Raw genomic sequence first — 16,264 nt, forward strand, 5'->3', positions numbered from 1 at the left:
AGTCATCTGAAGCCTGAGGCATCAAAGTTAGCAGACTGATGGCCTAAGGCAAGAAGAGTCTGAGTCAGCACGGGGAACCGCAGGCCCGGCGTTAGCGCATTGGCGGATTGGGGAGCCATGACCAGCTTGATGGAAACAAAGCCACATCACAGCCATTCTGCGCCCAGGACCCGAGTGATATCGGACCAAAGTCGTGAATCACAGAGGCTGATTTGATCAGCTTTAGATCCATTACCTGAGCCTGTCAGAGCTCTACAAGTCAGGACTTTATCCACTGTCATGATCAGATAACACGGAACATATCAACGATCGACCCTCCCTCGGTGGCTGTCCGATCCGGCTCGTGACAGCCATGTCGTCAACCAGTCCGCGAAAGTCAATTGACAGCTTGGCATCTGGGGTCTCGTCGCCTTCAATTTCTTATTCAGCGAGTCAGCTGGAGTCTCCGCGTGTGGCCCCTCAGCGGTTCCCCCTGAGGAGGGGATCAACCGCGAGCTCGATCGTGAGCATTGGAGGTGTCTTGGACTCTTCTCACTACCATGGCTCAATCTCAGAGTCTGTTGCAGAGTCCGGGCAGAATGGTTCGTACCTCGGAATTCCCAATTACTCGATGACTAACATGTCCACATAGCCATTTCGACCCTCCTCCAGCCCCCAATCGTCCGCACCGGTCTCACAACCGGCAGTGCCACGTCCTCCGCCGGCTTCAAGGCCCCTACGTCTCGCGATATCCCGCCGGTGACTCTGACGAATATCAAGCATGTGGATGCAAAGGTCTTCCAGCCATATCTGTCCCAAGTCGGCACTTTGTACGATGTGTTTCAACAACCGAAAGAAGGCACAGCGGACGATACACTATCGGCACAGGCTGCCAAATCTCCTAAGCCAGATTCCGAAAAAGATCGCGATTCATTAATGCCATGGTCCCCCGAGCGACGGTCTTCGGTTATGTCGACCGGTTCAAGATCATCTTCGCCATATCGCGGCCGACGCCCCTCCACTGGCCGTGGTCGCGCCCCCGCAGTTACTCCTCTATCCACCATCCCTCCGGTTTATTTCGAAGAGGGCTTTCATCTAGAAAATCCCCGTACGTTCGATGTCATATCAGAGAAATCAGATGTGGTGAGGCCGCCGAGGCCGCCGACCAAGGACGACAACGCCAATGGATTAGTTGCGGGGCCAGTACAAACGGGAAGAAAAGCATTAGCAACTAACGCTATTCTGCAAGAAAAGCTATCATGGTACATGGATACTGTGGAGATACATCTTATTTCATCTATCTCAACGGCGTCGAAATCCTTCTTCACGGCCCTGGGATCTCTCCGAGAATTGCACGCGGAAGCTGCCGATTCGGTCAACCGGATACAGGTACTGAGAAGGGACTTGCAGAAAATCGATAAAGAAATGGCTCTTGGCGGTCTAAAAATTGTCAATTTGAGACGGCGAAGGGAAAACGTACGAATGCTGGCAGCTGCCGTGGCTCAGCTTCGCGATGTGGTCGAATCTGTCTCTCGTTGCGAAGGATTGGTAGAGCAGGGCGACATCGAGGAAGCCGCCGATGGTCTGGAGGAAGTCGAACAACTTATGGCCGGCGAAAAGCTCCCCGACCGTGCGGCTTCGGAGGACGAGGAGGGTGCCCCTAGACGCATTATCGACCTGCGAGGCCTCAACGCCCTGGCGGGAGCATCAGATGACCTCGCACAGCTCCGCCAACGGATTGGTATAGGCTATGAGAGTCGGTTCTTGAATGACCTGTTGGGAGATTTACGACAGCATGTCCAAACTGTACCATCGAATGTGACACTGCAGCGCTGGGGAAACTCATTCCAACGGCAGCGAGGTGGTCAGCGGTCTGGCCTATCGTTATCGCCTGCCTATATGGACTTCGATAACGAGTTGCGATCCCAATTGAACACTCAGCTCAACGGACTCGCGCGTGCTCACTATACGATGTCCGCGGTAACTTCTTTCAAAACCGCTGTCTTACGAGAAATGAAGGGCCTTATTCGCAAACACCTTCCCAGTTCTAGTGATGATGATAATGAATCTATGGTGTCATTATCAACACATGGCGGTCATCAGCTGAGCCAGCAGGAGAAGTCATCAATCCTTGCTCGTAATCTGCGTGCTCTCGACTCGGATGATGCTTATGCGATGTTGATGAATGTCTACACCGGGATTAGCGAATCGCTAAGGCGACTCAGCGTCCAAGTCAAAGTCCTTCTGGATATTGCTAGTGGCTTAGGAAACTCGCCTACTGTCAGGTCACCACCACGAAGCCCCAACCCGCAAAGTATCGATCAGGCTATGAAGTCTCCACAGATCGGGCCGACAGCCTCTGATCTGGCGCAGGATGAGATTCTGCAGGTTTTGGATATGTCGAGTCTGCTCGGTCAGGCAGTTGACATTGCCCAATCCCAGATAACAAAGGTGTTGAAGGTACGGTCTGAACAAACCGCCCAGCTTTCCAAGGAGGAATTCCTTAGGTACTTCACCCTTAATCGCCTGTTTGCCGATGAATGTGAGGCCATCTCGGGACGTAGTGGTACTGCTCTGAAGACCATCGTCGGAAATCAAATCCGCGATTTCATTACCCGTTTCGGTGATAGTCAGCGCCATCAAATTGTCAGTGTCATGGATGCCGATCGATGGGATGCACGCGATTTCGGGGATGCTGAGAACACCGTTCTTAGTAGGATTCTCGATGCAAGCACCAAAGACGTCGACGCCTGGCTTGAAGTTTCCAAGATCTGGATTCAGCCGGATGGAAACGAGCAAGCCAAGCTAGCTGAAAACGGTACTGATAAGTCCAAGGTTCGCAGCGCCGTCATCGACGAGCAGAAATACATCCTGCCGGACTCTGCAGTTGCCGTGATGCGCAGCATTGAGGAGTTCGACTTCCTCATGTCGAATATCCCTAGCATGATCCAGGACATTGCGCCGCACCTACTAGATATCCTAAAACTGTTCAACTCGCGGTCATCGCAGTTGATTCTTGGGGCCGGCGCTACGCGTAGTGCAGGCCTGAAGAACATCACAACTAAGCATCTCGCGCTGTCATCACAGGCATTAAGCTTCGTTATTGCTTTAGTGCCGTACGTACGGGAGTTTGTCCGTCGTCACGGACAGGCGAATCCCTTGATGGCGGAGTTCGACAAAGTTAAACGGCTATGCCAGGAGCATCAGAGCGGTATCCACGAGAAGCTCGTGGATATCATGAGCTCGCGCTCTTCCGTCCATGTGAACGCGATGAAGAAGATCGACTGGGATGCCAAGGGAGCATCTGCTGTGAATCCTTTCATGGAGACTTTGGCCAAGGAGACGGGTACTCTGCACCGGGTCTTGAGCAAGCATCTTCCAGACATGACTGTTAGTATGATCATGGTGCCTGTGTTCAACAGCTACCGTGATCAATGGACGAAGGCTTTCCAGGAGGCCGACGTGCAGACCGAGGCTGGAAAGAAGAGGTCAGTTTGGGCTACTCGAACCCCGCTCATGGGTAATACTAATCGCACAAGCAGGATGCAAGCCGACGTCGAGCATTTCCGAAGCAAACTGAGCAAAATCGAAGGCGCCAGTGAAATTGGCGACAAGCTGCTCGAAGTTGTGCAGGCCAAGACCATTGCCAATACTAATACCAACGAACCTGAGAAGTCCGAGACACCTAGTGAGAAGCAAGAAGATCAGGACGATGGCTCTGATTCTACCAAATCCTGACTTCCATTCCCATCGCCCTTTACCATTATACATATAATTTTGTTCCTGCATGTTCCTTTCCTGCCTGCGCGCTCATTCCCCAGCTGTACACTTCTCGTCATTTGCCGCCACCACATATTTGTCTACCACTTGCATTCATAGAGCTAGCCCGGAGTTTGTGGATATGAATAAGAGCAGATGTGATTTTCATTCTAATATCTCCAGCACATTTCATATTACGCATTAGACGGTGACTAAACCTGAGATTGTGTCACATTCGCGTACCTTACTTCACTCATCCTGCTAATCACAAGAAGCACCATTGAAATTTCATAACTCGAGGATATCGTGTATCATTCATGATGTATGCACTTCGAAAAAATCACCAGGGACCATCGTAATCATAGAGAATCATCACCCCCGTAGACTTGTATCAATCACTTATTTTCCAGTGCCAGCAGTATTCTTCTCATCGAGGGTAATAGGCTTCGCAGTACCACCCTGAGGGTGAGGTTCACCAGCGGTAGGCAAACCAGGGTGAACATTGCGGCCGGAGCTAGTCTGCTCTGGCATAGGGGCGACCTTGTGTGGATGGGTCATGTCTGCGGGCTGTAGATGCATTAGGACCTGTCACAGATAATAAAAGTGCAAGTAACGTACCTCATCGCCGACTCCGTGGGCCTTGTTGGGACCGTTCTCGATAGGGTTATCGCTCTGGGGGACACCGTTGTCGTATTCTGCGCCGCGAACCATTTTGACGAATTGAAGTTGAGGTAGAGCTGAGAAGGTTGAGAAGGTTTGATGTGGCGTTTGTGTAGGAGTGAGGTTTGATGTGTGGGAATAGAGAGGAGAGTGTTTGATGGTCTTATAGTCTATGGTTGAGATCGGGAGTTGTGACAGCATGCTGAAATCATAGTGGGGAATATGACTTCATGGCCGTTGGATCAAGATCTTTATTCGATTGCCTTGCAACCCTAGAAAATGGAATTGCAGACCTCGGGAGATCAACAGACTAATTAGTACCTAGTTTCTAGTTATTAGACAGTTAATGTTGTGGTCGGTAGGGAATGTGCAACTTGTACGTTGCAGTACGTTGCATGGAATATAGAACTGTACAGTTACGGAGATTGTACTTCACTATCTTCCGCCGTCTACATATACGAATGCACTTTAGAACACATTAATATCCAGAATACCATTTACAATCGTAAGTACTATACTAAAATCGCGTGTCTAGTGGAAATATGGCGGAAGGAGATGGATTCACTATGCTCTGGTTACAAGAGCCAAATTTAATCGTAGCCAGTTGTGGTTCCAGCAGTATATTAAGCCACATCGTGCGAGGTGGAGAATCGAAGTTTCTGGCACTTCCATGGCTTGAATAGTTGGTACATAGACCAGGACATGTCGATATATCCGGTAGCCAGAGCTAGATAGAGGTGGATATGGATATACAATCTGGTGACGTCAGTCCATTAGCCATTCCAAGGTTGTCAGACAGCAGCATCAAACCTTGGAAGGAGGATTAAGTGAATGAGTAATACTCAGGAACAGGATTGACATGGAAAGGTGATCTATTTCTTTTTACGATTCATGATATTCCTTGGGAAATTTCAATCATAACTCCAAGATGAATCTGACAAAACATTAACACGCAGCCATAAGAAGTAAAACAAAGCCACCTCAGGAAACGTCAAAAAAGTTAGGAAAGGGTATTCGCAAATTGAATCTGACTGAATGTCGGCGCCAACTTCTTCGTCAACGGTACCTGCGTGTTCGTGCGGCCGATCCAGCAATTAAACACATTTCCAAGCCAGATAAACCAACACTCTCATCGATGTGATCAGGGTCGATAACCAAAGGCAAGTCCTCTGCAGAGGTAGCATAGAAGCTATTGTCACCTACGGGACCAGCCCAAGGGGAGTCAGGCGAGGTATCTGGGAAGGAGGAGGAGACAAGATTCAACGCTCGAGGACCAACCAACACTGGGGGAGAGACGTGCCCAGACCGACGGTTCGAGCAGTGCCTGCACTGCGGACCAGACCTGAGAGAAGTTGGAAGCCCGTCAACGTCAATCGCAAGACGAGATAGTTCTCGGGGGCTAAGTGGGTATGGGAGCGGGTGGTTTCCGAATTGGGGGCTGTTGTCACCATGATGATAGGGATGACTGTGGAGAGCACGGTGCCGTCCTGCTAGACAGCCACCGCACATCGACGTTGGTCGGTCAGGGTACTGTGGGAAATCATCGGCTGCTGGACTAGGTGACGAACGGGGAGTGGATGAGGTAGTGGCTTGGTTGGAGCTGGATGTCGAAGAAGGTAGGGGGGGTAATGGGCCGTTTAGCATTTTACGGCGGAGAATGTATGGTGGGTGTTGCACTGGTGTTTTCACAGCATGGGATGTCTCTAAGGGAATTGACGATAGGACATCGTTCCGCGTGTTGGTGGTGACATTGCACTCTTTTCGAGTGATAAGTGGTTGGCGTTGTAGGGGAGCAAACCGCGAGATATACCGGTTGTTCGCAATGGCATTTCCCTTTCTCTGTGTCTGCCGGATGAGGAATTCCGCGGTGGTCATCCGGGGCTGAGTCCTATTGATGGATGATCGTGGCATATCTGATGAGGGTGTATGTTGAACCGCTGGTTCAATACCGTATGAGGAGTGTGTATAGGAACAGATACCGTTATCGAAAAGAACTGGTGAACTGCAGTCTTGAAGAGCTGAGGTGATGAGACAGCATAACGGTGGATCGGGTTGATGTATGAAATACAAAGCAGGGAGTTGAGGAGCCAGCTCTTCAACCGGGAGATTGACCATCCCAACATCGGACTCGGCTAAAGCGGAATGGGACTGCCCACATTGCTTTTCTTCACCACTCGACTCGGCAGGTAAGTCTGGGCTCATTGCCCCAAGTGCAGAGAGTTCGTACACATTCCTATCAACTTGAAATACAGAAATAGGGCCTAATTCGCCAGACTTCCCATCTTCACTACTCGAAACAGACATGTCCGGATTTATGACTCTCAGCACACAATGCTCATTCCCTCGCCAGCTTCCGCGGGGATCACGGGGATAATCCGTCTCGAGCGGGAACCTCTGTCCTGGGCTCGATGCCTGGCGATCATTTCGGTCCCGAAAGAAGCGACACGGACATCGATCAGTGAGAGCCCCAGAAACAATTCGTTTCAGATCCCAGTCCGGAATGCTTCGACGCTTCCGCTCGACCTTGTTGATCAGCTTGATCTTCACGTTGCCCAGCGGAGTGAAGACCCAGCTTCTCAGCCAACGCTTGATCTTGGACCGCTTGCGTCCCTTCTTCTTTTCAGCCATGCTTGATGCGATGGGTAATCGAAGCTCAGAACTCGGGTTGATTAGAAGGGAGAGGTGCTGGAGGCCGGGAGACTGCAGAAGATCTCACTTTCTTCAGGTCTCATCTCGCTCAGCTTTTATATATTTCTGGAATAGTATACTGGTACCTCCGAGATCGACATCAATGAGTCTTTCAGTTGATGCATTTCGAACAAGTGACACAACATTGTCTACGCGCATGAGAACTGGACTTCATCTCACCTACAATGAGGATGGGCACAAACACAGATTTGAGGCTTTTGACATTCTTTGTTGATGAATTTGTCAACGATGGATCCTTTGTTTACCAAGTGCCCAGGTGTCTCTACTATTATGAGTCAACTGCTGTGCTACTTCCTACCCATATAGGTAGCTAGTGGCTAGAGTGCAGGTAAAAGACATGTGGTCTTATCATGCTGGAGTCCTTCTGCTGAATCTATCCGTGGGCAGTTTTGATATAGAGATAGTATCAGGTGCACAGGTAGCTTGAGTTAGGTCAGAGATCACAGGTTATCGGAGATATTCCTGACCAGAAGAAGGGATGGATAGAAGACAAGGAACACAATGTTGTACAAAAAAAAAGTAGTTTGCATCTTCAACGTTGTACGGTATAGGTATATTTCAACCCCAATGAGGAAATTGGATTGCCAAGATGATCATTCCCTCCAGCATGGTCCGCGTGTCCCAATAAATGGAAGTGGTAAGCCATTTCAAGCCACTAGCCATGTTAGCGGTGATATCGGCCATTCAACATGGCCGTTAGGACGATCAGAGCTCTGGCGGGTCCCTTCCGTTCGGTGGAGAAGGTCAGATGATGTCATATGGCTCCAGCTTTCCCCCGGATCCGACTGCAATTGGATTGGCTCTGCACTTTTGTAGACTGGGATTGGAGGCAAATCAATGGAGAACAGATGTTTAATGATTGGAGAAACCGGAGAAACATAGTAAAGGAGAGAATATGAGAATAAGAGAATATTGGGAGTGGGAGAGGGAGAGGGAGGAGGGAGAGAGAGAGTAAACTACGTGGGGCGATGCCACTTTGTTACTCCTGCTACTACTGTTACATATCCAGGCACAGAGTACCATAGTCCTAAGAGAATCACCTACCTAGGTAGGAAGATTAAATAAAATCTCTTCAACAATAATATCGATGATGGTACACTTTTTTCTCAACAGTCTCGGGTGGAATTTCCCTGGCAGTTTTTGAGCCCAAGCGCACTAGAAAAAGCCTTGGTCACACCCGCCAGTCCAGAGGAAAACTCTTGACCGGAACAAGAAACGGGAATTCTCTGAATTCTCGTATTTCTTTTTCTTTTTCTCTCTTGAAATATCTCCTTGGACCTCAATTTCATCTTCAATTCGATCCCATACCCCTCCCCCCGACTCCTCCAGCCACCCCAGAAGCTCAAAGTCGAAGCTCCACTTCTCTCCCCGCACAGACCGGGACAGCTCTTCCAAGGTTGTTGCGCGATCCCCCCCCCTCCTCGCATTTCATTTCTATTTCACTTTTACTTTCGGTCATTTCTCTGGACTTTGAGACAATGGAGGAAACCAGTGAACCTATCAAGCGTGATGTGCGCAACCATATGCTCTTCGAGGTGGCCACTGAAGTGGCCAACCGAGTAGGTGGGATCTATTCGGTCCTCAAGTCCAAAGCTCCCGTGACCACCGCCGAATATGGTGAACGGTACACTCTGATCGGTCCACTTAATAGGGCTTCAGCTGCAGTGGAGGTTGAGGAGCTATCACCGTCCAACCCAGCCATGCGGGAGACAATCCAGTCTATGAAGGAGCGCGGGATTGACATTATCTACGGTCGCTGGCTCATTGAGGGTGCCCCTCGAGTTCTGCTCATTGACACAGGGACTGGCTATCGGTGGTTGGACGAGTGGAAGGGCGATCTTTGGACTACTTCAGCCATCCCATCCCCCGCTGGTGATAATGAGACCAACGAGGCCATCGTTTTTGGATACTTGGTTGCTTGGTTCTTGGGAGAGGTACGATCCAATTCTTCTCACGCATTGCAGCCGGCAAAAGACCATGACTAACTCTTATTTTCATTGTAGTACATTGCTCACGACCGTCGCCGCGCGGTCATCGCCCATTTCCATGAATGGCTGGCTGGTGTCGCTCTGCCATTGACCAAGAAGCGGCACATGGACCTCACAACCGTCTTCACCACCCACGCGACATTATTGGGTCGTTACCTCTGTGCTGGCTCGGTTGACTTCTATAACAACCTCCAGTACTTTGACGTGGATGCGGAGGCCGGGAAGCGAGGAATCTACCACCGCTACTGTATTGAGCGGGCAGCTGCTCATTCCTGTGATGTCTTTACCACTGTATCGCACATCACTGCATTTGAGAGCGAACACCTGCTAAAGCGCAAGCCCGATGGGGTGCTGCCAAACGGTCTGAATGTCAAGAAGTTCTCTGCCATGCACGAGTTCCAGAACTTGCACTCCCAGGCCAAGGAGAAGATCAATGATTTCGTTCGTGGCCATTTCTACGGCCACAACGACTTTGACCTGGATAATACTCTATATCTTTTCACTGCGGGTCGTTATGAGTACCGCAATAAGGGTGTCGATATGTTCATTGAGGGGCTGGCCCGCCTCAATCATCGACTGAAGTCTGCTGGGTCGACCATGACCGTGGTCGCTTTCATAATTATGCCAGCCCAAACCTCTTCGTTGACGGTGGAATCGCTCAAGGGACAGGCCGTTGTCAAGTCTCTGCGCGATACCATCGAGAATATCGAGAAGGGAATCGGCAAGCGCATGTATGAGCGCTGTCTTTCCTGGAAGGAAGGTGACAACATGCCTGATGAGAAAGATCTCATCACCAGTCAAGATCGTGTGATGCTTCGCCGTCGCCTGTTCGGCATGAAGCGCCACGGTCTTCCTCCAATTGTCACCCACAACATGCACAATGACCACGAGGACCCCATCCTGAACCAGTTGCGTCGGGTGCAGCTGTTCAACCACTCCTCTGACCGGGTGAAGGTCATCTTTCACCCGGAATTCCTCAACTCCGCCAACCCTGTATTGCCGCTTGACTACGACGACTTCGTTCGTGGAACCCATCTAGGCGTCTTCCCCTCCTACTATGAGCCATGGGGATATACACCAGCCGAGTGTACAGTGATGGGTGTGCCTAGCATCACCACCAACCTGTCTGGATTCGGTTGCTATATGGAGGAGTTGATTGAAAACTCCTCGGATTATGGAATATACATTGTGGACCGCCGCGCCAAGGGCGTTGACGACTCGGTCAACCAACTGGCCGACTTTATGTTCCACTTCACAGAGAAGAGTCGTCGCCAGCGCATTAACCAACGTAACCGTACGGAGCGCCTGAGCGATTTGCTTGACTGGAAAAGGATGGGCTTGGAATATGTCAAGGCTCGGCAGCTGGCATTGAGAAGAGGTATGTTACAATTCCATTGTCTTTTCTTAGGTGATGATGATTAATTCTTTGTACAGCTTACCCATCCTCCTTCGAGGGTCAAGAGGACTACTTCGATATCATTGGAGGAACGGAGCAGAAGCTCTCCCGCCCGCTTTCCGTTCCTGGATCTCCTCGGGATCGCTCCGGAATGATGACACCCGGTGACTTTGCCTCTCTGCAGGAAGGCCACGAGGGATTGAGCACCGAGGATTATATTGCCTGGAAACTGCCGTGAGTTTTATCTACTATCATTAGTATTTGTCAAATACTAAGCCATTCTACAGTGAAGAGGAAGAACCCGAGGAGCACTTCCCCCTCACACTGCGAACCCGCAAGATGACTGAACGGGCTGCATCCCCACTGGACAGTATATCGATCAATGGCCGTGAAGAGTCCGAAGTAGGAGCTCGGACTGCATAGCCGAGGGTATTGGAATGCTCTCTCATCTTGGCCCTAAATCCTGTTGGAGTGGGCTCCCATTGACGTCATGTGTACTTGTTGAATCAGTCTGCTTTATTTACGATCTTTTTCCTAGCAGTGCATCTGAAGCCCATGTTTTGCTTTTAGTTAAATGAAATCGAAGTTATTGCCAGAATATTCAACGGATATTAACGTGTAGCGTAACACGCCGGAGGGATGAGCTCCGACTCTATCCACTCGAATCTCCCGAGAATATAGAGTTACGCACTGGAGCACAGCGGATTATTCTCGCCCCGGTGAACGTTTAGCGAAAGTATGATTCATCGTACTTCTGCTATTTCTACCCCTCCTGCCCCTCCATCCTTTCCCCTCTCACCATCATTCTTACATCCCTCGACTTCGACTCACGTCTACCATCGGTACGACTCTCCAATGGAGCCGCGCACGTCCAGGACCCTGCCGGGTCGCAGGACAACGTCCTCGCTACGATGAAGAGATGGATCAAGGTATTTGTTCGTATAACAGTCGTTGCCCTCGCATGACAGGTGTTCGGTCCAGCCAGTTGATTGGGGAGAACTAAAAACCTATCTCCGGCTCTCTGGAGTCTTGTATTGGTTCCTTTTTCCCATATCAACTGGCTGGCCGTTCTGAGATTATACTGTCAAAACTTGATCTAGACAATACTAGCGAAAGGACATGCGTGACTTTGATTGTTCCCCTGTTTTGTGTTTTGTGTCTGGCTCTGCTCATACTGTGCTAGTTGACAATCAATTGAATACATAGGTTGAATGGAAACAGCATAGGTAGAGCAGAGCTGGATGCCTTCTCTCTTGGCATGCTGACCCAATTGAAGTATTTCAATAGCTTGATCTTTCTGCCATCATGTCTACCGACAAGATCACTTTTTTGACCAACTGGTATGCTGACATTGTCCCAGAATTCGAGCCCCCCGGGGTGCCCAGGTGCCCTTCGTGCTCGATCTTTAGTTCCATTTGGCTAAGTTGTTTTTAAAGGCACGCGACCCCGTACCACGCCCCGCTCTACCTCGCCCAGTCCAGAGGCTACTTCAAGGATGAAGGTCTCAAAGTGGCTCTGCTCGAGCCCAACGACCCCTCCGATGTCACCGAGATCATTGGAAGCGGCAAGGTCGACATGGGCTTCAAGGCCATGATCCACACCCTGGCGGTGCGTATACATTGCCAAACACAAGCACGTTCACCATACTAATTCCATATCCAGGCCAAGGCCCGCGACTTCCCCGTGACCTCCATCGGCTCCCTCCTCGATGAGCCCTTCACCGGAGTCGTGTACCTGAAGTCCAGCGGAATCACCGAGGACTTCCGCTCCCTGAAGGGCAAGCGAATCGGCTATGTCGGCGAGTTCGGCAAGGTATGCATTCCATCCTCACCCGTCCACTCCCAGCAAACAAACCGTAACACAATCCCAGATCCAAATCGACGAACTCACCAAGTACTACGGCATGACCGCCGACGACTACACAGCCGTTCGCTGCGGAATGAACATCACCAAAGCAATAATCCAAGGCAACATCGACGCCGGCATCGGTCTGGAGAATGTGCAAATGGTCGAGCTGGAAGAGTGGCTCGCCGGCCAGAACCGACCACGCACAGACGTGCAGATGCTCCGAATCGACCAGCTCGCCGAGCTAGGCTGCTGCTGCTTCTGCTCGATCCTGTACATCGCGAACGATGCCTTCATCGCCGCGAACAAGGACAGGGTCTCTGCGTTCATGCGTGCCGTCAAGCGCGCCACAGACGATGTCCTCGCGGACCCTGCTGCCGCGTATGCCGAGTACATTGACGTCAAGCCTATCATGGGCACGGATGTTAACCGCAAGATCTTTGAGCGGTCGTTTGCTTACTTCTCGCGCGATCTGAAGAATGTTCAGCGCGACTGGAACAAGGTTACCAACTATGGAAAGAGACTTGGTATCTTGAAGGAGGACTTCGTTGCTAATTATACCAATGAGTTCCTCTCCTGGGGCCTTGATGCTGATTCCACTGATCCTATTGGTGACCAGAAGCGCATGGCTGCCTTGCAGCAGGAGGTTGCTGCTGATGGTGGTTTCAAGCGTCTTGAGGTTAAGGCTTCGGCTTAGGTTAGGCTTTGGCTTTTATTGCCTGATGACACTGCTTGAGAATGTTTGTCCTAGGCTTCACTCTTTAGCCTCATTATATTGAGTCAAATTGGAAATTGCCATATTGGTATCACTTGTGCTTAGACGATCTGGTGAAAATTTTGTAATACTGTGGACATGGGTAATAACAACTTAGCAAGAATCACCCATTTCTTGACGACGTAGGAAACGTCTACAGCCTAACATTTCCAGTATGATATAGTGCAAAGAAAATCATTGGTAGAAACTAAATGCGTTGGCAGCATGATGGATATTGTAAGAATGGTTTATTTCCAAGGTCGTTAAACGTCAAAGTCATTATCATGGCTCATAATAGGACACCGTGTTACAGGCTCCAGTCGTCAAGGCAGAGTTGAGGACGCACCCTCATTCCCTGAACGATCAAGTAGGGCTCGTAGCTGACTCTCCGCAGACTGCAAAGCAGGGCTAGATTCCGGCCCAGCGATACTGGCAGCCCACTTCAGCCACGCAAGAAGGGAATGGATAATGTCCGGACCCGAACTTCCTACCGCGGGCGAACCATCACCACCTATGCCAGGTTGCGGGAGAATATTGGATTCCGCGAAGGACCCATCATTTGCAATTGCCTCTAGATGGACCTCTGAGACTACAGCGGGAGTGGCCATTTGAGATGACCGCTGTTGGTCACTGCCAGCAGCATTCTTTGCCAGTAGGTCACATCCGCTATGTTTCGGTCTTGATGCGAATTCGCGTGTGAAAGGGGTCGATGGTATGGTCTCCGGGGCAATAGCCAAGACAATTCCAGCCTCGGACTCCATGCCCGGAGATAGCGGAGGTCGTCCCTGAGTCGTTTGGCCAGGTATACCATCCCGTCCCTGCATAGACGCAGTCTGCCGCAGGTTTTCTAGATACCGATGAAACGAGAACGGATGCATATCCCGAGCCGGATCGACCGGACTGCCCTCGTCATCGACGATAACCGCATTACTGTCATCCGTACGCCGTTCCTCAATAGGCCCGTCCTCCTCGACAGGTCCCAGCGCGCCTGACGGAGCACAAATCTCACCTAAAGGCGCGATGTGACTCCCATACTCGTTGGAAAGACTCAGCTTGCTCCGCCCGCAGATCTCAGCGATCGAGTCTAAAGTGCCTCGGATATCAGGCTCGATAGCCTGCAGTATACTCTCGATACTGAAGTCCTTATCCGCCGGGAAGATGATATCGGACTGAGAGGGACGGGGCGGAGCTGAGCTTCTCGAGCCGGAGAGCGAGAGGAACCGACGCGCGGACATAGGAGGTGGTGGTGTCGATCTATCCTGCGCATCGCCCGAATACGCCCTGACAAGCACCGGGCGCGTAGGGGTTGACGAGTGTCGGGAGGGATTATCAACTGGGGCGGGTCGGGATGCAGGCCTCGGGGAACTGTCCGGCTGGCGCAGAGCTGTGGTACGATATGCGGTAGGGTCTTGGGCAGAATCGTATCGCTGGTTTTTCTGGTGTGAGGGGCCGGTAGCGGGCGCTACTGGAGACGCGTTTGATGGGGATAGTAGTCGGGACCATCCTTGTCGAAGTAAGGAAGACGATGGCGGCCCTGTACTGGGCAATGTAGCCGACTCCATCTCCGTGCCGGTTGAGGTAGCGCGCAGCTATGTGTAATGCAGAACGCACGACACAGCGGCAGACAATTACCCCGCTCTAGGGGTACAGGGCTCCGACTGGGTTAGGTTTGGCTCACGGGGGATGTATCCACGTCGCATGCACAATGCACATTCTCCGACCTGGATTTGTGAGGTAATTAATGTACAGAGTACGGCCCCGTGCCTTCTCAAGCTCGTTTTGCTCCTTCCAGTTTAGCCCTTCAATATGTCGACACGTATGTACCTACATGTAGGTAGCTCTTGGGAATGAGAAGTGGGTTCCCTGAGCTCTGTATAGCGTCCGCGGGTAAAGATCCCCAGGGCCGTGCCGGTGGATTAGTGGGGTCATCGGACAATATTTCGACCGATAGCATCACCTCCGTTAGGCCCTTGACGAATCCCGTAAGCATGAGGGTTCGAAATTACCAAATCACTCCAATCGATATCCGAGTACGGAGTAGCAACAATCTCATTCTGGGAACCTGCAAAGAGAAGCTGACTTGCTATGATTGTGGGTGTTGTGGGTGTATGACCTAGTCCCCGTAGGACTGAGGTAGGCCCTCGGGAATCCCACGCTTTTACCTCCAGTGGACTGGAACATGGCAAGATCCCCCTGTTTCCAATATGAATGAGGTCGAGTTTCCATTGGTTTGCACTAGTACATTCACACGTCGGTTAAGTCGGCCGCAGTCAGCCCGACTTCCACCTGGGCATGAGTCGGCCGCTGACTCGCCGAGTACATCCCGGTGCCCCCGAGCCCACGGGCCGGACGCCCCTCTTTGATACTCCGTACGGATGTGGGACTAGCGCCCTGTGTTTCTGATTTCCTATGTTGTGGCCTAGAAAGTGAGCCTTCCTGACCGCCCCCGGACATGCCGGCGAATTCATCGAGACTCCGTAAACACACATAAACGCGGACTTTATACTCCGTATTTCTACCACTTTCCTTCACTTCAGTCGACTCCAGGATGAACGCAACCGACCCTGCAGATTATTTATGGGGCCCTCCAACTTCGAAGGCAAAGTCAGTATGCCATCTTGGTCATTTCTCCATTTGCTGATCTCGACAAAGCTACTGCGAGACGGACTATGCCGTGAGCAGATACGTCGCTGAGTTTATCAACAGCTTGACAAATGTCGTCTATAGTAAGATAACGGAAGGGATGTAACATTATGATCTAATTTATTTTCATCAGTAATTTACGGCACCTACGGGTTACGCCAGCTCCGACGGAAAGACAAATATAATGATTGTTTACGTGCCCTTCCCTACTGGGGCTTAATAGCGGTCGGTTTGTGCTCGTTTGCATTCCATCTCAGCCTCAAGTACCACACCCAAATGAGTATGTGCCGCGTCTTTCCTATATTAGCTACCACCATTATCCGGCTCACGATTCCTTCTACTAGTGGACGACCTCTCGATGCATTTTGCCACAACCCCGGTCCTACATCGTGTCTTGACAGCCAATTCGAATCGCCGAGGCTCTGTCATTATAGGTATAGTACTAGGTTCTATATTGCTATTTCTAGTAACATTTCATGTGATAACTGATGAGCTGGTCCTGCACTCCGTGTCATTTGTCGGCGCGGTGAC

At 50.8% G+C, this 16,264-nt stretch overlaps 6 protein-coding genes across 6 annotated transcripts; 3 read left to right on the top strand and 3 right to left on the bottom strand.

Annotated features, from left to right (window-relative positions):
* Positions 1 to 352: 352 nt before the first annotated feature.
* Positions 353 to 3,717, top strand: N7525_008101 (vacuolar protein sorting-associated protein 54; the record flags this gene model as incomplete). The annotated part of the gene is made up of 3 exons (XM_002568530.2): positions 353 to 581; positions 632 to 3,467; positions 3,522 to 3,717. The coding sequence occupies 3 exons, from the start codon at positions 353 to 355 to the stop codon at positions 3,715 to 3,717; spliced, it is 3,261 nt and encodes a 1,086-aa protein (XP_002568576.2).
* A 420-nt stretch (positions 3,718 to 4,137) lies between these two features.
* N7525_008102 (uncharacterized protein) lies at positions 4,138 to 4,449 on the bottom strand (the record flags this gene model as incomplete). Its single annotated transcript, XM_002568531.1, has 2 exons — positions 4,138 to 4,305; positions 4,357 to 4,449. The coding sequence occupies 2 exons, from the start codon at positions 4,447 to 4,449 to the stop codon at positions 4,138 to 4,140; spliced, it is 261 nt and encodes an 86-aa protein (XP_002568577.1).
* A 1,005-nt stretch (positions 4,450 to 5,454) lies between these two features.
* N7525_008103 (uncharacterized protein) lies at positions 5,455 to 7,026 on the bottom strand (the record flags this gene model as incomplete). The annotated part of the gene is made up of 1 exon (XM_002568532.1): positions 5,455 to 7,026. One exon carries the CDS (start codon positions 7,024 to 7,026, stop codon positions 5,455 to 5,457), a length of 1,572 nt encoding a protein of 523 aa, XP_002568578.1.
* A 1,559-nt stretch (positions 7,027 to 8,585) lies between these two features.
* On the top strand, positions 8,586 to 10,914 carry N7525_008104 (glycogen [starch] synthase; the record flags this gene model as incomplete). Its single annotated transcript, XM_002568533.1, has 4 exons — positions 8,586 to 9,041; positions 9,111 to 10,473; positions 10,530 to 10,725; positions 10,779 to 10,914. The coding sequence occupies 4 exons, from the start codon at positions 8,586 to 8,588 to the stop codon at positions 10,912 to 10,914; spliced, it is 2,151 nt and encodes a 716-aa protein (XP_002568579.1).
* An 882-nt stretch (positions 10,915 to 11,796) lies between these two features.
* N7525_008105 (NMT1/THI5 family protein) lies at positions 11,797 to 13,033 on the top strand (the record flags this gene model as incomplete). Its single annotated transcript, XM_002568534.1, has 4 exons — positions 11,797 to 11,831; positions 11,928 to 12,099; positions 12,154 to 12,303; positions 12,362 to 13,033. 4 exons carry the CDS (start codon positions 11,797 to 11,799, stop codon positions 13,031 to 13,033), a joined length of 1,029 nt encoding a protein of 342 aa, XP_002568580.1.
* Positions 13,034 to 13,413: 380 nt separating this feature from the next.
* N7525_008106 (uncharacterized protein) lies at positions 13,414 to 14,652 on the bottom strand (the record flags this gene model as incomplete). Its single annotated transcript, XM_002568535.1, has 1 exon — positions 13,414 to 14,652. One exon carries the CDS (start codon positions 14,650 to 14,652, stop codon positions 13,414 to 13,416), a length of 1,239 nt encoding a protein of 412 aa, XP_002568581.1.
* Between the last annotated feature and the right edge of the window lie 1,612 nt (positions 14,653 to 16,264).

The sequence above is a fragment of the Penicillium rubens genome (genome assembly GCF_028828025.1).
Source record: "Penicillium rubens strain IBT 27055 chromosome Unknown utg000003l_segment0_segment0, whole genome shotgun sequence".
Lineage (NCBI taxonomy): Eukaryota > Fungi > Ascomycota > Eurotiomycetes > Eurotiales > Aspergillaceae > Penicillium > Penicillium rubens.